Source organism: Ochotona princeps, chromosome 8 (genome assembly GCF_030435755.1).
Source record: "Ochotona princeps isolate mOchPri1 chromosome 8, mOchPri1.hap1, whole genome shotgun sequence".
Taxonomy (NCBI): Eukaryota; Metazoa; Chordata; class Mammalia; order Lagomorpha; family Ochotonidae; genus Ochotona; species Ochotona princeps.
The window spans coordinates 55,178,815-55,199,663 of record NC_080839.1 but is presented as its reverse complement, the minus strand read 5'-3'; the positions used below and the strand labels follow the sequence as shown (position 1 = coordinate 55,199,663).

The window sequence follows — 20,849 nt, the reverse complement described above, 5'->3', positions numbered from 1 at the left end:
TGACGCACTTCCGGTAGGGGCGTGTTCTCTTCCGGAAATGGCTGCGACCTCCAGCCCCGGGTCGGTGCGTAGCGACCCGTGAAGCTCGGCATGAGCGTCCTGGTGAGGTCCCGCGTGGGCTCGCTGGGCGCCGTGGCGCGCGCGGGTAAGGCTCGGGGCTCTGCACCCGGGGGACCTTGGGGCCGGTGTGGGGAGGCCGTGGGCTGCGTGGTGGCTGGGCGTCCCCCGTGGGGTGCTTGGAGAGCGCGCCTGGGCATGCCGAGATTCGCGGAGAACCCGTTGGATCTGTGCCCGTTCCAGTCATCCCCTGCCTTTGGAGAGGACAGTGCTTCAGCTCCGGGAATGAGCCGGCAGAAAGCAGCCCGGCGACGCCGTTGCTGCGGCACCTCGTGTATAAAATCAAGTCCACCGGCCCCATCACCGTGGCCGAGTACATGAAGGAGGTGTTGACCAACCCAGCCAAGGTAGGTATGGGGTGGGCAGGAGGGTCGCAGCGGGTCGTTGGTCAGTCGGTCAGGGATGGGTCAGGTGAGGCGAGGTCCGCGGAGGGAGGAGCGCTGTCCCTGTTAGTGTTTGGAAGCGTATTCTGGGTGAGAATTGAGGCTCGAGGTCGCTGGTGTTTCTAGGCTAAAGCCGCCGCACGGGTTTCTGACCCGCATGCCCAACAGTGACATTTGGAGAAAATATTGGACTGTCTCCCCTTTTGCTGAGAGGAGATGAGGACATGTGCAACTCCGGCCTTGGTGTGAGCTAGCAGATGCGGTGACAGGCGGGGGACATCGTTTGCCTATGCATTGCTGCTGCAGGGTGGAAGGAAGGCGAATTCCAGGCTGCTTCCGAACTGGTTGGCTTGAGCGCTTGGCTGAGTGATGCTGTTGTGTTCAATGAGGTTGAGACTGAAACAGGATGAAGATGACAGTGTACTCATCCCTGCTCCAGAAACTTCTTTGGCTTGATTTTGGTTTTAGTATGCTTGTGAAGAAGTGTGTGTATTACTATATAACATGGCTTTTAAACAGTTGATAAGTATTTTCCAGTTGATTTCTTTTGTCATTCTGTGTGTTTTAAAATACTTATTTGAAAGGCAGAGTTGAGAGAGGAGAATCTTCCTCGTGCTGGTTCACTCCTCAAATGGCTCCAATGGCCGAGGCTGGCCCAGGCGCGGTCTCCCAAGTGAGTGGCAGGGGCCCAAGCACGTGGGCCGCCTGCTGCTGCTGTCTACGGTGCGTTTTCAGGGAACAAGATTGGAAGTGGAGCAGTCAGATCTTGAACTAACACTCCCCTATAAGATGCTGGCACCACAGGCTGAGGCTTAGCCTACTATGCCACAATGCCAATCACTGTTCTTTGTGTTTTAAGTTCTGTGCAGCTAAAAACATACGGGTTCTGCTGTGTCACTAAGCTAACACAGTGGCCCATGCCCTCACATAGGTCACTGTTTAGACACTCCTGAAATGCCTATGTATGAAGGAAGGGTGGAGAACTGGAAGGGGGAGATGTGTGCAGAGGGAAAAAAATACTTTCTGGATAGAAGCGCTATGGTTTGTTTCTACTGCTGAGGGAAGCGGCAGCAGAACTTGAGGGCTGCTCTAAAAAGACTGCTTTGAAAATCAATATGTTCTCTCTTTTTCCTCAGGGATATTATGTGCACCGCGACATGCTAGGAGAAAAAGGTGATTTTGTTACTTCACCTGAAATAAGTCAGATCTTTGGGGAGGTAAGATCCAATATAAATTATGAAAGAAACTCATACCATAAATATTTGGGAGCAGATCAAGTAGTATTATTCTGTAACTTGTCTTATGAGATGTTTTGATTCATTGGAGTTTGAATTTTTCATCTCTGCAGAGGGCGGGGCTGTAGCGCAAGGCAGGTGGTGGGAAGGGCACGGGCAAAGGTCGTGGAGAGATAGAGAGGCAAAGTAGAGGAACAGAGGTGAGGAGACAGGGAAAGAGAAAACGGGATGCAATCTGGGAACGGTCGGATGCAGAGCAGAGACGAAGAGCCCTGGAGAGTGGAATCAAGATGAATCTCAAAGCCCCCAGCAGTGAGTTCACTGTGGTTACAGTAGAAGTCTTTAAAAAACACAACTAATATTTCCCACTAGAAATAGGGGGTACACAAGCAACATTAGAAGCTAGGTATTTAAAAAACCTAATCCTACCTAAGAATCATGTAATTATTTAAATCAGATGAATATGAAGAAAGGGAGTAGTCACATTTCATATGTATGCATGCTTTCAAGTGCTGTTATCCTTCCATGCGTGGTATCCTCGTGGCTCCTAGGACTTGCATAACCCTTGGTTAAGCTTCTAATGGTCTATAGTGTCACATAATCTCCATGAATGCCAACGTGCATATCCAAGTATATATATATTAAATTACATAGGTACGGTTGTTTGTAAATTCTTTTTGCATGATGCACATATTTATGTAGAATCTTATTTTGTGATATACTTCTTTTTTAATGTGTTTTTCTTTTCCCTCTTGTCACAGCTACTAGGGATATGGTTCATTAGTGAGTGGATGGCCACTGGAAAAAATGCAGCTTTCCAACTGGTGGAGCTGGGCCCTGGTAGGGGAACCCTCGTGGGAGATGTTTTGAGGGTGAGTAGTAATAATTATAGCATGTTTTCAAGTCCAGTGTATATTGTGTTAGTCAATTTTTGGTCACAATAGCAAGATACCTAAGGCAACTGATTTTGCAAAGAAAAGATTATTTGGCTCATAAATTCAGAGATGGAAGCTCAAGACTGAGCAGCCCCATTGATGGGGGGTGTTGGCTGAGGGCCTGGGAAGGTAATGGTCCCTCAGTGAGCCAGGAAGCAGGGTGACTGGGCTCAGGCTTCGAGAACAGGCCCCAATCAACTCCCCTCACAGGAGATGCTCCCGCGTAGGCCCCATCTCACAGAGCTCTACCATCTCCCATCTGTTACAACTAGCATCTCAAGTCTTCAACACCAGGTGGGCTGCTGGGGGACCAAAGTGATAGCCCAGTGATAGCAGGGTTGAGTGTTATAATTCTCAGTCTGCAAACTTAATTGATTCCCTTGGCTTTCCGCCCTACCTCCTTCATCTCAGACTTTTCGGCTTGACAAGGACCCCAAGTCCAGGAAGGATCACTTGCCATCTTCCAGGATGCCCATTAGCAGGAAGTGGGAATCAGAAGCGGGGCTGGTGCACTCCCAGGTGGCAAGCAAGTATGTCTAGTGGCATCTAAACTGTTCTGCCCAATGCCCTAAGGAATTGAGTCATTTTTGAAAGAATTTGTATAAAACTGGTAATTAAGAATTCTGATTACATTATAATTGAGGAAACAAATGGAATCCCTGATGTAAATTTCCAATTTCTTTAAATTGGTAAAGCCACTTGAATATATTTAGTAAGAATTCTCAAATAATATTTGCTTGCTTAAAGGACTTTAAAAATCAAGTTCACAGGGGCTGGTACTTTGGCCTAGCAGGTAAAGATGCTGCTAGCAGCACTGATATACTGTATGGCCACTGGTTCATGTCCTGGCTGTTTCACTTTCAGTCCAGCTTCCTGCTAATGTGCCTGGGAAAGCAACAGGATAGCCCAGGGATTTGGGCCCCTGTGCCTGTGGGGAGACCTGCAGCAAGATCCCCGATTCAGGCTGGCCAAAGCCCAGACACTGGGCTGTTAGGGAAGAACCATTGGATAGAAGATGTCTCTCTTTCTCCTTCCCCCTCTCTCTGTAACTCTGCCTTTCAAATGAATAAATAAGTCATTAAAAAAATCAAATCCACAGTCATTAAAATGTGTGAAGAATGAACAATGGGAATTAAATTCAGATGATGAATAATGTGGATGTACTTTATGTTTTTGCTCTTAAATTTTTATCATTAAATATTGACAAAATTGCTATTTGTTTTGTCCTCTGTATATTGTAACAGTAAAAAAAAATGTATAGTTAAGGAAATTTGGAAATATGATAGTGTCTTGTAGCTGTGACTGTTATTACATAATTTATCATTAGGAAGCCAAGTTGTACACCTTTCATTTTTTATATAAATTATGCTTAAACTTTAGTAGGCTCTGATTCTTAACAGCTTCTGCAAAGCAAGAAGGGTGAAGAAACAAATCCTACTTGCATCAAGACCCTGATATTTACCAAATGCTACCAAATTGTTTAGTTAATGATTAGGAAACGTAAAATCTACTTGCCAGTGTATTTGACCAGGCTTTTGTTTGTTTTCCTTCTTGTGACTAGGTGTTCAGTCAGCTTGGATCTGTGCTGAGAAACTGTGACATATCCATACATCTGGTGGAGGTGAGCCAAAAATTGAGTGAGATTCAAGCACTGACGCTGACTGGAGACAAGGCCCCGTCAGAGCGCAGTGCCGACTCCCCGGTGTACATGAAAGGGCTTTCTAAGTCTGGGATTCCAATTTCCTGGTACCGAAACCTGCACGATGTGCCAAAAGGTAATTATGTCGATTAGTGGAAGAGTTATAACAGCGACCCCAAGCAGTAGTGATAGGTGGCCATACTGTTTTTGCATCAGCATATTGATTTGGAGTTATTTTTGCCGAGTCCCTTATCCCAGAAAGTAGTTCAGTATTTTTCTCCCCTAGAAAACAGCATTGTAGTAGAGGATTACCCTGCCTGACTTGCAGGAGCAGTGTGTTCCATGTGGCTTCCCACTGTGCTTGCTAGTATCTGCTGAGGGCAGAGGCAGTCCTGATGATGAGGCGGCTCAGGGTATCGGGATGAAGGCAGCCATGTTGGCCGACAGGTATAGTGTATGTATTTAATCATTGGCAGTCCTTCAGGGCAAGCAGGAATGGTGATAAAATCCCTGCCCCGTTGGGCATCTCATGTGAATGAGTCCTGGTTGAGACTTGCAGTGTGGACATGATCTCGGGGCAGGCACCTTCAGGCCACTCCTGGCCTCAGCCTCCTGCGATAGTTTTATGATAATTTTATGAGGTTCTCTTGCAGCTAACACATTTGAGTTCTGATTTCTTTCAGAGCTAGCACCAAGTAAGAGATCTAACCAATAGGCCAGGAATCTCAGTTCTCTGCTACACAAAGAGTGAGAATAATGGTAGCCCCACCACCATGTGCTCAGCAGAGTCACTTTTTTTTTTTTTAAAGATTTATTCATTTTATTACAGCCAGATATACACAGAGGAGAGACAGAGAGGAAGATACTCCGTCCGATGATTCACTCCCCAAGTGAGCCGCAACGGGCTGATGCGCGCCAATCTGAAGCCGGGAACCTGGAACCTCTTCCGGGTCTCCCACGCGGGTGCAGGGTCCCAATGCCTTGGGCCGTCCTCAACTGCTTTCCCAGGCCACAAGCAGGGAGCTGGATGGGAAGTGGAGCTGCCGGGATTAGAACCGGCGCCCATATGGGATCCCGGGGCTTTCAAGGCGAGGACTCTAGCCGCTAGGCCATGCCGCCGGGCCCAGCAGAGTCACTTTTTACAAACAGGGGACGTCAGTGGTGTTGATGATTATGGAAGCACCACGGAGTGCGATGCTGAGCCAGCTAGGTGTTTAATTTTTTAAGGTTTAAGAGAATTAATTGCCTTAAGATGCTGAAACATTACCTTTTTTCTTTTCAAATAGGGTACAGCTTTTATCTTGCACACGAGTTCTTCGATGTTCTTCCTGTGCATAAGTTTCAGGTATGGATGGAGAAAAACCTCATTTTTTTTAATTCAATTAACAAAAGGCCTTGATTTGTAAGAGTGAATATATACTTATGCAGTCTGTGAACATTGTTTGTTGAGGTCATTTTTGACTTTTGTTTGATTAACATGAATAGTTGGGGGGAAATGATGTATTAACTCTTCAGGGGGCAGTTGTTGAGAGTACAAAAACTTGAGGCACGTACCCACACGCATGCCTGTCTCCCATGTGTGGATTCACTGCAGGTGGCTGCAGTGGCCAAAACTGAAGGCTGGGAATTCATTCTGGGTCTCCTATGTGGGTGTCAGGGACCCCATCGCTTGAAACATCACTGCTTCCCGGGGTCTGCAGTAGCAGGAAGGTGGAACAGGAGCCAGAGTGGGAGTGGAACCCAGCCCAGGTATTCCAGGGTGGGAGGCGGACGTCTCTACTGCCTGGCTAGATGTCCACTCTGATCATTAAGAATTGTCAATTCTTCCAGCAGGTGATGGGAGATTGTAAGATGCCAAGGGGCTATACGGGCAGTGAAGGACTTATTTCAGCAAACATTTAAGAAACAAAATTTTTGTCATTTATGTGAGGAACTTTGTGTCTCTTAGAAAACACCCCAAGGATGGCGAGAAGTGCTCATCGATATCGACCCACAAGAGTGTGATAAACTGAGGTTCGTTTTGGCGCCCTGTGCCACCCCGGCTGAAGCCTTCATACACGTAGGAATACAGTTTCTTTTTCCTCTATTTTCTTTATTGCTAACAATCTCCCAAGTCTTCCTTTCTCAGTGAGGGTTGTCAAGTTCCCTCGCAGGCAGTGTTGCGGGCAGCAGGTGAGTAGTTTGTGCTGACGAAGTGCAGAGGCTCTTGAGGCAAAAAAAAAAAAAAAGAAAAAGAAAAAGAGGAAAAAATGGGTCCCAGTCATTTCTTCAGTGTGTGGCCTTCATGCTACATGTTAGAGGGAAAATCAGTATGTGCCCAGGAAGTGCCTTGCCTTCTCTGCCTCTGACTGTCAGGCGGTAACAGCATCATGGACTGCGGAGGAATCTGATGTCTGTGGCATGAGCAAGTCACAGTAGTAACTGACAGTTCTGCTCGTCTTACTCTGTTTTCTCATTCTCAGGCAACTGTATTAGGTTTTATTATCATTTCTGTCTTTGGGACTAGAGTGTGGCGGCTTTCTCTACCTCCACTCAGGTCTGATTTGATTCTAGAGTGGTGCTAAGGACTTCAGGGAGTAATCACAGGTGCCTGTTCACCTTGGTGTCATGTTTTTTTATTACTCACTGGAAGGATACAGAAACAGCTCTCCCACGGGCAGGTTCACTCCCCAGATGTCCCCAATAACCAGGGCTGGGCTTGCTGCACTCCATCATGTGGGTGGCAGGGACCAGTTACTGTGCCATCACTGCTGTTTTTCAAGATCTTTGGGAAGCTTTAGAAGCAGAACCAAGCAGTTTTTACAAGCCTAATCATTTGAAATTTTTTTTTTTTTTTTTGCAAAATATAGGTTATCAGATTAAAACTTTGTCAGCATTTCTATTTTGTCATATTCTCACTAACTCCTGAGGAATGCATAAAGCCACTGAGCGCTGGGCCCCTGCACCTGGAGCTGGTCCCCAGCACCTGGGAGCCAAGCATCCCTCTAAACGCTGATGCAGTGAGCAGTGACTTAGCAGGAGGCCGTGTCACACAGCCCGGCACTTAGTGGTAGCGCAGGCGAGGGTGGTGAGGAGACTGGCCAGAGGAAGGTGACTTCATCATTTTCATGTGAAGCCATAGTAACTTATTTCACAGGATAAAAGTTAAATGGCTTAACAGTATTTAATCCTCACAGACAGTCTACAGTAGGTGTGAAGAAACATCCAGAAAAGGTAAGTAAGTTACCAGTAAGCAGTGGGAAAGAGGTGTGATGCAACTCCGAGGCCTGCGGCTCGGCACCTGTTAGATGAACCTGCCAGTTCAGCACAGGGGTTAGAGGGACCAGCAGTTCGTGGATGTTTTTGTAAGGAAGAAAAAAATGTTTTCAGTCATCTTGGTTTAATAAAACTTCACATATGCTAGTCAAGTGGATAACTGTTACTATTGTCATTTTACATTTTGAAGTAGTAAGCACTTCATTTGAATAATTACTTAACACTTGAACAGCTCAGCTAATAGAGATCTCAGGGACACTGGCACCGGTTTGTCAGCTGATTTTTCTAGTTATAGGGCCTGTTGCTGGGAGATTTTCTGTGCTAACAGAAGGATTCATAATATACTTTAAAAAAAAAGATTTACATATTTTGTTAAAGATTTATTTAATTACAAAGTCAGATATACACAGAGGAGGAGAGACAGAGAGGAACATCTTCCATCCGATGATTTACTCCCCAAGTGACTGCAACGGCCAGTGCTGTGCCAATCTGAAGTCAGGAACCAGGAACCTCTTCCAAGTCTCCTATGCGGGTGCAGGGTCCCAAAGCTTTGGGCCGTCCTCGACTGCTTTCCCAGGCCACAAGCAGGGAGCTGGATGGGAGGTGGAGCTGCCGGGATTAGAACCGGCGCCCACATGGGATCCCGGTGTGTTTAAGGTGAGGACTTTAGCCGCTAGGCCACGGCGCCGGGCCCGATTTACGTATTTTTATCGGAAGGGCAGATTGACAGAGAGAAGAAGAGACAGAGAAAGATTTTCTATCCATTGGTTCCCCGTCCAAATGGCTGCAGCAGCCGAAGCTGCGCTGATCTGAAGCCAGGAGTCTCAAGCCTCCTCTGGGTTTCCCTTGTGGGTGTGGGGTCCCAAGGCTTTGAGCTGTCCTGCACTGCTCTTGCAGGCCACATGCAGGGAGCTGGATGGGAAGTGGAGCAGCTGGGACACAAACTGGTACTCATACGGGATCCTGGCCTTGGAGGAGGATTGGCTAACTTAGCCATCACGCCAGGCCCAGGTTCCTAATATACTTAATAGGATCTGTTTTGTTATGTTTGATTTATATAATTTATTCTTTCAGCACAATTTTTATAATATAAAATACTTTAAAATTATATTACTTAAAAATTATAAAATTTTTTTCTTTTAGTTGAAAGGCAGAAGGAGATGGGAGAGAGACAAGAGAATCTCCTCTGCTAGTTTACTCCAGATGTGACGCAGCTGGGGCTGGAGCAGGCAACAGTGGATAGACTCAGTACTGCCTCCTGCGGAACAGTTAGCAGGGCGCTCACATAGGAAGCAGGCTGGATGTGGTGTCACATGTGCCCTCAATGCCTGAAATGGTTTGAAGATTTATTCGAAAGGTAGAGTGACAGAGGGAGAGAATTTTCCAGCAGTCGGTTCACTTCTCAAATTGTTGCAATGGTCCGGGCTGAGCCTGCTGGAGCCAGCAATCAGGAATTCCATGGGTCTCCCCTGTGGGTGGCAAGAACTCAGAAGGTAGCTGGGCCTTCATTCTCTCCCTTCGAGGCACATTCGCGAGGCAGGTGGTGCTTAGAGGTGCATTCTAGGCAGCAGCTTAAGCTACTGCATCACAGGGCTAGCCGCTCTCAGCATCACTTAAAAAACAAAGTGTTATTCATTTACTTGAAGGCCTGGGTTAGAGAGGAGGCCTGGGCTGGGAGGGATACATCACTGGTCCAACGGCTGCACGGGCAGATCTGGCCCAGGCTGAAGCCAGGATCCCAGGACATCCTCTGACAGTTTTTAAGTGCCTGTTCTGTGCCAGGCACTGTTTTGGCAGATAAAAATTTCTTTTCCATGTTTTTAATGAAGTGGTATGTTATTTATAAGACTTGATATCATAAAATACTTTCACATAAATGAAATGATAATGGGGGGAATTTTGCTGCTTGGTAAATAGTGTATCATTTTTATAAAAGAGATAATGAAGTCTGACAAACTTAGTAGATGGCATGAAACAACCTAGGAGTTGTATATCATACAAAGGATTTCCTTGAGTGTAGAGCATGTAATTGTATTAAGAAGGAAGTTTATTATAACTGAGAAATGGTCATTGTAGACAGACTTGAAAGAATCCCTAAAGTGCATTTCTGTGAAGTGTGTGGTTTGATCTTTCATCTGTTCCTTTAGTGTGATGAAGTAAGGGATCATGTGGAAGTGTGTCCCGAGGCTGGTGTTGTTATTCAGGAACTTTCCCAACGCATCGCCCTGACTGGAGGTGCCGCGCTGATTGCAGATTATGGCCACGATGGAACAAAGACAGACACCTTCAGAGTACGTACTGTGTGGTGACATGGTTTGTAAGGACTGCATCGCACGTGAGAGTCTCGTTAAGATCTTTTTAAAACAAAGGCAGAGGGACAGAGAGCTGGGGAGAGACAGGTCTCTCTCTGGTTCACTTCCCAAGTGGCTGCAGTGGCTGCGGCTGGGCCAGGCAGAAGCCAGCTCACCCAGGTCTCTCGTGGGAGTGGCAGAGTTCCATGGACTATCTTCTACTGCTCTTCCATGGACGAACAGTGAGACAGCTGGGACATGAGCTGGCATTCAAATATAGGATGCTGGTGCTGCACGCAGCGGCCTGACCCACTGTGCCACAATGCTGGCCCCTTACTGCAGACCTTCATCTTATCTCTGCCCTCTGCAGAGCCTACAATCTCCTATAATTAATACTAACCCAGCCTTAATCATCTTTAGTATTAATTATAAATATCAAATATTTAGATTAACCACCCTTAACTCTAGATCTTCTTGCTAACTGTAATAGGTCCACTGTGTAAGTGCTAGTGAGCAGGGTTTGCATTGTTCACGTTGCTCACAGGTCTACGTACATTTTGGTAAGCATCAGAATGCAGAGGGAAAGATGTTTTTGTTCTTGAACTCTCCTGCCTTGTTTTAATAGCTTTTTTGGTACTTCTTTGCAGATTTAACCTAGGTATGGTAAACAGACTTTCATTCAGATTTTTGATGCATGTTTTTTTCTTTTTGAAAACCAAATTTTAACAGATTCAGTGCTTTGTATAGGTCAATTGTAGATAGGCGATTCTAGGAACATATATTGCCTTTGCTCCTCCCCCCCCCTTTTTTTCCTGTTAATATGTATTTTTACCTTTCCTAAACATTAATTCTTAATGATTTCTGAATATGATCAGTTTCATTTAGTGTACAGGTACTTAATTGAAGTATGTTTTAACTACTTACTGTCTACATGTGGCTCTTAATGTCTGATTTTATTGTATCTAAAATCAAGCTGGAAGAGTTCTGAGTGAGCAGGTCTGGGTGGAGTCTAGAAAACCTTCCTTGGGGACTCAGAGCCGCATAGTTGGCAGACCTGCCTTGAGAGAACACTGCCAGCATTTAGGAACCTGAGTTTACCTGGAGAAATAATGGGCTTCTCCACTCAGTACCAGTCTTAAACTGTCCAGGGCGTGCCTATTACCCTTTGTAGTAAGTATCTGCAATGTGAAGATGTACTAAGATGGTAGTGTTTGTATCATGTTGTTCATGATAACCACAAATGGGTAAAAACTATTTCTTTATGTTTAAGGGATTTTGTGGACATAAACTTCACGATGTCTTAACTGCTCCAGGAACAGCAGACCTCACAGCTGACGTGGACTTTAGTTACTTACGCAGGGTGGCGCAGGCACAAGTAGCCTCTCTCGGGCCAATAAAACAACAAACGTTTTTAAAAAACATGGGCATTGATGTTCGGCTGAAGGTAATGGCTTATTTTACGTCACTATTACTAATATTTTAATTTTGTAGTGTTTCAAAAGTATTCTAAATGCCAAGTTCAGCCAGCACAGATGCTTTGGGTTTCAGCTTCCTGGTAGTGTGGAATTGGGCAGTCAGAGAGCTGGATTGGAGGACGCCTGGTGAGTCTCCAGGAACCAGAATGAAAACTTCATGTACTGTTCATGTTTACCGAGAAAACGACGGTCAAGGATATGAATTTCACAGGGCTCTTCCAAGGACCCTGAAACCTTGGAGATCAAACCACTTAGGGTATTTGTTAAAAATGCAAACCAACAGCTCTGGGTCATTGCAACCTGTTATTGAACAAACATCCATCCATGCTGCTTAAGCAAGTGACTGGAAATCACATGTTGAGTCCTGCTGCAGATAACTTGTGAATCTTTTCTATTAGTTCTTTTCTAAGTAAGTTTTTTTTTTTTTTCAGATTCTTTTAGATAAATCCCATGAGTCATCAGTTAAGCAGCACTTACTTCAGGGGTATGATATGCTGATGAACCCTAAGAAGATGGGAGACAGATTTCACTTTTTTGCACTATTGCCTCATCAGAGGGTGCATGGCGGAAATCACCAGACGGAGGCTCGGCCACCAAAGCCCTCCGTGTCGCCGGTGGCTGGGTTTGCTGAACTTACTTGGCGTTGATACTTACCTGGCCTTTTACTCTGTCTGCCCAAGAAATCAAAATAAAGGGAACCCATTGCATAGTCTGAAGGTAACATAAGTGCCATTTTATTTCTTCACTGTCAATAAAATAGCACATATTATCTATAGTAACAAATTATAGAAGTTTCAGTCCAGCTCTTATTGAAGAGTATTTTCTGACTAAGATCTCCAGGGTTTAAAAAGTAAAAAGCAGGTAAAGAGATTTCTAGTTAATATTCCTTTTTTTTGTTGAAGGAGGAAAGCTGCCTTTAAATAAATACAGAGTAGTTTCAAACAGACTAGCATACTAGCATGTAATAGCTGTTTTTCTGTGCTGTGATATGTATTTATATACAGGAAATAAGGCAAAGACACCAGATAATCAATAATTGGGAAATGAGGGGAGAGTTGGTGTTTGCACTCTTTGTCTAACTTTTTGTCTAATTTTACTAGTAAAAATTAAAGTTAGGGCTCAGCACAGCATGGAAGCCTAGCAGCTAAAGTCCTTACCTTGCATGCATTGGGATCCCACATGGGTGCTAGTTCTAATCCCGGCGGCTCTGCTTCCCATCCAGCTCCCTGCTTGTGGCCTGGGGAAGCAGTTGATGATGGCCCAAAGCTTTGGGACCCTGCACCTGTGTGGGAGATCCTAACTCCTGGCTTCGGCTCAGCTCAATTCCAGCCGTTGCGCCCACTTAGGGAGTGAAGTGGTTGGAAGATCTTCCTCTCTTTCTTCCTCTCTGTATATCTGGCTTTGCAATAAAAATAAATCTTTAAAAAAAAAAAAATAAAAACACTTATTTGTCACATTAAAAAAAAATTCCTGGGGCCAGCAATTCAGAGCAGGTCTCCCATGTGGGTAGCAGAAAACCAGTTATTTGAATTGTCACTGTGTCCTCTCAGGGTCTGCTTTACGGACGCTGGGACAAGGAGCCAGAGCCATGAATGAATCCCAGGTGTATTCCAGAATGGAACTACAGTGCCCAAACTGCTAGGCAAATGCTAACCAGAGAAATAGTTTTCTAAATTGAACTCATTTGCCCTTACTTTTTGATAACTAAAAGAAGTATTATTTCCCTGTTTTATTTTTTTGTGTTTACTTTGAGACATATATTTACAGGGCAGGGGCAGGTGTTTGGCACAGCAGTTAGGAAGTTCGGACCACTTGGGATGCTACTCTCCCTATCAGAGTGTCTGGGTTCTAGTCCCAGTTCTACTTCCAGCTTCCTGCTACCGTGCACTGCGGTTGGCTCAGGTCCTTGATGCCTGCCACGCGCAGCCCTAGCTACTGGGGAATGTCTGGAGAACGAACTGGCAGGTAAGAGATCCCTTGACTGCCATCTACCAAAATAAAAGAAAAAATACTGGCAAAAAGCTTGAGTTTTTGTTTTAACTATATTGGAGATTCGTTCATAGAACAGTAATTGTTGCATTTTATTGCTGCTTCTGCTGAACAGAACCAGCCTAGCATTCTGTGTCTCACTCTAAAGGATGACAGACACCTCATTTTTCAGATGCTGCCCTGTTCTAGACTGTTGGTAGTCACATTCCCTCCCAACGCCCCCAGAGGTTTATTTTATTTTTTTAAATTTATCTGAAAGGCAGAATCAGGAGAGAGAGAGAGAGAGAGAGAGAAGTAGGAGATGGAGATAGACACAGGGAGATCTTTCATGTGCTCGTTCACTCCCCAAATGGCCATAATAGCTGGGATAGGCTGGGTTAAAGCTAGGAACTTGCCAGGCACTTGGGTCTTCTCTGCTCTTACCTGGTGCCATGAGCAGGGAGCTGGATCAGCGTTGAAGGAGCCAGGACTTATGTGAACTGGTGCCATATGGGATGCTGATGTTGCAGGTGCTGCGTTTACCCATTACACCACAGTGCTGGCTCCCTGTTGACTCTTACTGTTTCCATATTATGTCCTTGATAGGGAGAATTTTAGAAAGATGAAAACGTTCATAGTTGGCTCCTCCCAAATATGTAATGGTTTTAAAAATTAACAGGAAGGAGTCAGTGCCTTATTTCTTAGAACTTGTGAAATTATACTGGCAATTTTGAGTTGAGTATTTGGTTATAGTTCCTGAAAAACTTATAATCATCCCAAACTTTCATTCCCAGAAATGAGACTTCCAGATAATTACCCCAAAGTTAGTATAAAATTGTAACAATAATTGTTTTTTATTTTTGATAGGTTAAAAAAAATCAGTATTCTTAAATATAGCATTAGTTCCATTTATAAATACTGTTTCAAAACAGTTTTATTGCTAAGCCCTGGGGGAAAAACAGCTAAAATGTTCTTTGGACACTTCTACTTAGAGACATGTTCAGGTTTTCACATGTGTGGTGATACACAAATACATTTTATTATCAAGCTTCTTTGAAGATATTTACAAAAAGTTGGGTGTAACAAAAAATATAAATGTACTGAACAGTGTCATTATAGACTACTTTGTACATTATCAAATGTTTTTAGCAAACAATTATTTCTTATACAAACACAGTTTAACTTCAAGACAAAAGGTTATGCAGATTATACAGCATCCGGAGTCAACGGAGTCACTGTTCAACTCCAAACTATCTGACAGTCCTTTACACCATTTTTTAGAAAACTTCTTAGGTATTCAACAATAATAAAAAAAGAGTGCAATTAATTTCATGGCTTGTAGAGTTTGATTATCTAAGTATAGCTAATGAACATCATTCCAGTTAGCTTTCTCTCTCTGTAGTAAGACTACAGTAGGTTGTCTGTTAACTCAGAATCATTTCACTTTGGACACAATGACATAAACTTACACCGTAGAAATTTGGAGAAGCTGTTCTCTATGACAGAGAAAATACATTTCCAAAATGTTTTCAAAATTAATTTGGTTTAATCTTTTCTATGAGAACAGGTTATCCACATGTATAGAATGTCTGGGAAGTACTTCTGCGTAGACAGCACAGCTTCATGGTTGGGAAGTTGAGAGACACAGGAGTTACACAGCCTACGTTCAGATCTACACCCAGAGTGTCAGTCTCCTTACCTTTAGGGTAAGGTTCATAATGTGCTTATCACGTGCTGGTGGTTGTGTTGTACATGAAGATTTTAGAATATTGGGACACCGCCTAACAAATGCTTGCCCCTGTTCTCTGCAGGACATTGTCAGAGCAGAGCAGCCCCGGGCACCTCCAGAGGCCCTCACTCTCACCGTTAGCTGTAAATCGCAGCCCATTCCTCTGTCCCCCAACTCAGTCTGCAGTGGAAGTTAGAATCTGTACATTGTTTAGCTTATTGAATACAAATGTACCTGACACTCATGGCCGTGCTGGGACAAAAGTAGAAGCAAGAATTAAGATTTTTTTTTTATATAGCAAAAGACTAAACACTCAGATTGCTGCTTGCCCAGACCAATGTACTTAACACATGGAGCCAAGACTCATACCCAGATTTTCTGATGCATTTTTGCTTTTTGTATACTGGAGAAAGAAAAAACAATTATGACTACCAAGGAATATAACCAAAAAACTCTTGGTTTCTTACAAGTGAATGGTCTTAGATTTTAAATTTTCTTCAGGGAAAATATGAATTGAGAATTCCTAATCAGAAAATCTTAAAATGTTAGGGTTTTGGATTTTTACATCGGGGAGGCTCAGATGGTTGTCTGAAAATATTCCAAAATTATTTAAACTTCAAAATCCAAACCACTCTTGTCCCAAGTATCTCAGATGAGGGATCTTAAAACTGCATTACTAGCATGTTTAAAAATAGATGACTAATGGAGCTGAACTATAAAATGAAATAATTATTTTAAATTTGCTGTGCTGATAATAACTCATAATACCCTTAGCTTTATGGACTGATGCAGCTCCGAAACAGACATCAGGAATCACTGTTTCAGAGTTTTGATTGACCTAAGAAAAGGTAAAATATTCCAACACTCCCTTATTAGGTAGCCAGGAAAAACCTTTCAGTTTCTTCAAGATTGATTACACAATGAATCTCGAGTACATCACATATTGGTAGCCTCACAGTTATTGCTTAAATGCAAACCTGCTCAGTTATTAATAAACCTTACAGCTCTTTGATTTGGTCAAACTAGGTAATAACTGGATGCCAGCTTGCCTTTAAAAAAAATATTCTAGGGGCCCAGCGCGATAGCCTAGTGCCTTAAGTCCTTGCCTTACACACGCCGGGATCCCATATGGGCGCCGGTTCTAATCCCAACAGCCCCACTTCCCATCCACCTCCCTGCTTGTGGCCTGGGAAAGCAGTCAAGGACAGCCCAAAGCCTTGGGACCCTGCACCTTTGTGGGAAACCCGGAAGAGCTCCTGGCTCCTGGCTCCGGATTGGCTCAGCTCCGGCTGTTGCGGCTACTTGGGGAGTGAACCATCGGATGGAAGATCTTCCTCTGTTTCTCCTCCTCTCTCTATATCCGCCTTTCCAATAAAAATAACTAAATCTAAAAAAAAAAAACAAAAAACAAAAAAACTGTAAGAACAGGAAAGGGAAGATAAATTAAGTGGCATTATTGTATTAAAGTGAAGGAAAAAAAATTAGAAAAAAATAGACCAGTTATTGCTTGTTATAAAAGTTTATAAAAAGCTTCATTTTAATTCCACTGTTTGTTTGTATTATGTAGCTGTCCCCTTGAACCTCCTTATTATGAACTATAGGACTGTTAGCACTTGTTCGTTAACTTATGTCTGCATGTCTTTGCATTGTTTCACATTGACCGCCTACAAACAGTTACGTTGCCAAACGTCGCTCCATAAAGTAAAATTCCTCTTTCCTGAAGTTAGCCCATTGATAATTAAGGATCTTCTTCCATATCATCGGGATTGGGAGCCATTATGAAGTGCTTGGGGTAGTCCAGGTTGTGAGTATACGCATGGATTTCCCAACGAGCATCATCACTTTCATGTGTAATGTAGCGCTCTCCAATGCGTGTTTCAAATTCTCTAAGGTCAAGCCAAGTCTGATAGTCCTGGGAAGAAAAAAGAAGTGATTATAAATCATAAAATAAATTATTTTCAACTGTGCTTTTGTACTTGGCATTTTAGTCAAATAATTGATAACTCTTAGTTTTTAGTATATAGTAGGTTCTAATTAGCAATATTAAACATGTACATTTTTAAGAGCTAGTGCCATGGTATAGCAGTCTAATCCTGAGCCTGTGGTGCTGACATCCCATATGGGTGCCAGTTCGAGTCCCAGCTGCTCTACATCCTGTCCAGCTTCCTGTAATGGCCTGGGAAAGCAGCAGAAGATGGCCCAAAGCCTTGGGGCCCTGTTCCTGTGTAGGAGACCCAGAGGAGGCTCCAGGCTCCCAACCAGCCCAGCTCAGGCTGCTGTGGTCAACTGGGAAGGGAATCAGTGGATGGAAGCTCTTCTGTCTCTTCCTTCTCTCCCTAATTCTGCCTTTCAAATAATAAAACCTTTAAAAATATCTGCTACAGGCATTGGAAGTTGCTGGAAACAATCCCTGAAACAGTTGGCGCTACAGTGTCAGAGGCCTTGACTTCACTCCTCAAAACAGGGCAGTGTACTCAGAATCTCATGATAATGTTTAAATGTATTATTTCCCATGACACAGTTTTGTAAGTATAGGGATTTCTCCCTCCAATTCCCATTTGTCTCTCTCACTATTTTTCTTTACATTATTACAATAGAATAAGTCACAAGTCCAACTTTCTGCCATTTAAGTGTATCAAGGCATTTGTAGATACAGGCAATAGTAGAAAAATCTATCATACTGTCAAAGTATATTTAACTTTTTAAAAAACATTTATTTTTATTGGGAAGGCAGATTTATACACAGAAATTTGAAGAATAAACAAGAAGATAGAAGATGTTTCTGTCTCTCCTTATCTCTCTATCTTCTATCTGCTTGTTCACTCCCCAGATGCCTGTAATGGCCGGAGCTGAGCCAATCCAAAGCCAGGCCCCAAGAGCTTCTTCTGGGTCTCCCACGTGGGTGCAGGGTTCCCAGGGCTTGGGCTGTCCTCGACTGCTTTCCCAGGCCATAAGCAGGGAACTGGACCAGACAAAGAGCAGCCAGGACGCAAACTGGTGCCCATATGGGATGCAGGCACTTGGAGGTGGAGGATAAGTCAGCTGAGCTAGTGTATCAGGGCCCCTAATTAAGTTTATTTATTCCGTAGTAGAGATGCATACTGCAGTGTATTTTCACTGCCCAGTATGCTAGACTCATTTTAGTTCATCTACAAGAATATATGTATATCCATGTTTACCTGCATATCTTTTTGTTTTGTATTTTGCATGAAGGTTGCCTTATATCAGAAAGAACATATGGTATTTGTCTTTTTGGGATTGGCTTATTTCATTGTGCATAATGGTTTGCAGTTAGGACCATTCTGTTAAAATGGCTGAGTAGTTTAACAGCCGAGTACAATTGCACAGAGTAGATGTACCACTGTTTTCTTTAGCTATTCCTCTTTTGATAGGCATCTAGGTTGTTTCCATGTACTCACTATGTGTGGACTGGCCTGTTATGAATTTAGGGTTGCAGGTCACTTTCACATTTCACTTTGTTTGGATATGTTCCCAAAAGTGGGATACCTGGATCATATGGCAGATCAATTTTCAGTTCTGTTAGCACTGTCCATACTGACTTCCATAGTGGTAATACTAGCCTACACTCCACCAACAGGGAAGAAGGGCACCTTTCGCCCCACATCCACACCAGCAAGTGTCGTTAGTAGAGTTCTGAATGTAGGCCAATCTCGCTGGCATTAGGCAGAACCTAAACTTGTATTCATTTGTGTTTCTCTAATACTTAGGGAGCCTGACCTTTTTCTTTTCCATTTGTCTATTGGGCATTTGGATTTATTTTTTTGAAAAATGCCTGCTTTCCTACCCTCCCCCCCCATTTTTTCACTGAATTTCTGAAGTTCTTTATAAATCCTAGATATTAGTCTCCTATCTGCTGTGGAGTGTGTAAGGATTTTCTCCCATTCTGCTGGTTGCTTCTTCTCTTTAGTTTCCTTTGCTGAGCAGAAGCTTCTTAGTTTGTTGTAGGCCCATCTGTTCATTTTAGGTTTGACTGCCTGTGCTTTTGATGGCCTTTCTAAGAAATCTTCACCAATGCCTATATCTTATAGATTGTTTCTTATATTTTTCTCTAATAGTTTGATGGTTTCTGAGTGCAAATTTAGGTTCTTGATCCATTTAGTGCTTCTTTTTGTATATGGTGACAAGTGGGAATCTTGCTTCTTGTCTCTCCGTTCTTCCATCCAGTTGTCTTAATAGCATTTGTTGCAGACTCAGCTTTTTACCCAGATCATTTTTGTTATCTTGTCAAAGAGTAGTTGGTTGTACATGTGTTGGCTCTCCTCTGGAATTCCACTGATCTCTGTTTCTATAACAGTACCAGATTGTTTTGATGACCACTGTCCCCACAGTATGTCTTGAGGTCTGGAATTGTGATTCCTTCAGCTTTATTTTTATTCTTCGGGATAGCTTTGGCTATTTGTGGTCTCTTGGAAAATAATGATAGTTTAATAACTTGATTGCATTTGCTTTTAAGTGAACTGTATCCCTCAGTCTTTTTAAAACAATTCTCTAAGATTTCTCTACTACCGAAGCTTGTAGTCCTTTTTTTTTTTTTTTTAAAAGATTTATTTTTATTGGAAAGGCATATACACAAATTGGAGGACAGACAGAGAGGAACATCTTCTGTGCGATGATTCAGTCCCCAAGTGACCACAACGGCTGGTTCTGTGTTGTTCCAAAGCCAGGATCCAGGAACCTTCTGCAAGTCTCCCACACGGGTGCAGGGTCCCAAGGCTTTGGGCCATCCTCGACTGCTTTCCCAGGCCACAAGCAGGGAGCTGGATGGGAAGTGGAGCAGTCGGGATTAGAACCAGCGCCTATATGGGATCCTGTTCAAGGCGAGGACTTTAGCTGCTAGGCCACCATGCTGGGCCCATAATCCTGTCTTTTGACAGATTTCGAGGCAGTTAATTATAACATTTAAACAGGCACATTGTCACTTTAACAGAAAAACAAGCCTTATAGTGACTATCTAATAAAATTGACTTGACAAAGTAGTATATCAGGCTAATCTCATAAAGGTCAGATGAACACATGAAGGCCCTAAGAAAGTGAAGTCAGTGTTTGCAGGACGTGGCAGTCGAAATGCCTGTCAATACTGATTTGAATGATGTACTGTATACAATATTTGGAGAGAAATTCAGCTCTCATAAGCTATTCCTGGAATGGCAGTTATATTATCTGAAGAAATGTGCAGAATCCAATTATCTCAGAATGATTTCATTAGGAACCTACCTTAGTGAACTGTTCAAATGAAGACAGCTAAAGAGAGATAATATGTATTTTCTTTACCTGTAGCCAAGGATGACTAAGAGATTTGTCAACACTGTAACGTTTTCTCATCTTCACTTGAAGCAGGTTGTTTATCAAATCAATTGCTAAAACGAGACAAAATTAGATGTATGACTCTGTGTACACCATCCTAATCTGTGGCACTGCTAAGAAGGCAGTTTACTCACCGGAAAAATCAGAATGAGGGGTTTTTGTTTCTTAATGACATAGGCTTTAAGCCAACACATAAAATGACACATACATGTTTTCTGAATTAAGTGCACCTGTCAGAATTTTATTTTAAGAAGGCAATAAAAAGTACAGGGTAAATATATGGACACTTTGCTCCTAGACTGCCCAGACTGGAATCTGGGTCTTCTGCTAACAAATTTCTCGCTATATGGTCAATTACTAAACTAAACTTTGTTTAGTTCAAAATGAAATTAAGATGAAACTAAGGAGCCAGTGTTCTGGCCTAGTGGGTTGGGCTGCCCCTTGTAACACTAGGATTCCATCTAGGGGTGTGTGTGTGTTCCCTGGCTGCCCCACTT

General features: G+C 43.2%; 2 protein-coding genes across 2 annotated transcripts in view; one reads left to right on the top strand and one right to left on the bottom strand.

The window, feature by feature from the left end:
• The first annotated feature begins 2 nt into the window (after positions 1 to 2).
• Positions 3 to 12,042, top strand: NDUFAF7 (NADH:ubiquinone oxidoreductase complex assembly factor 7). The gene is made up of 10 exons (XM_058668070.1): positions 3 to 145; positions 301 to 464; positions 1,637 to 1,717; positions 2,497 to 2,607; positions 4,232 to 4,445; positions 5,596 to 5,654; positions 6,258 to 6,368; positions 9,712 to 9,855; positions 11,126 to 11,299; positions 11,762 to 12,042. Exons 1-10 carry the CDS (start codon positions 91 to 93, stop codon positions 11,975 to 11,977), a joined length of 1,329 nt encoding a protein of 442 aa, XP_058524053.1. The 5' UTR covers positions 3 to 90; the 3' UTR covers positions 11,978 to 12,042.
• Positions 12,043 to 16,438: 4,396 nt separating this feature from the next.
• Positions 16,439 to 20,849, bottom strand: part of PRKD3 (protein kinase D3) — a 56,220-nt gene continuing 51,809 nt past the window's right edge. Inside the window, exons 17-18 of the mRNA XM_004582732.4 lie at positions 20,320 to 20,405; positions 16,439 to 16,939 (exon numbers count right to left, since the gene is read on the bottom strand). Coding sequence (XP_004582789.2) covers positions 16,766 to 16,939; positions 20,320 to 20,405 — 260 coding nt within the window. The 3' untranslated portion in view covers positions 16,439 to 16,765. The remainder of the gene's footprint in view (positions 16,940 to 20,319; positions 20,406 to 20,849) is intronic.

What these genes read in the sequence shown, in the direction of transcription:
- NDUFAF7 (XM_058668070.1), top strand. Translation starts at nt 91, where the DNA reads ATGAGCGTCCTGGTGAGGTCCCGCGTGGGCTCGCTGGGCGCCGTGGCG. An exon ending in GGGCGCCGTGGCGCGCGCGG is followed by an intron (nt 146 to 300) that starts GTAAGGCTCGGG and finishes TGCCCGTTCCAG; the next exon opens with TCATCCCCTGCCTTTGGAGA. An exon ending in TCGTGGGAGATGTTTTGAGG is followed by an intron (nt 2,608 to 4,231) that starts GTGAGTAGTAAT and finishes TCTTGTGACTAG; the next exon opens with GTGTTCAGTCAGCTTGGATC.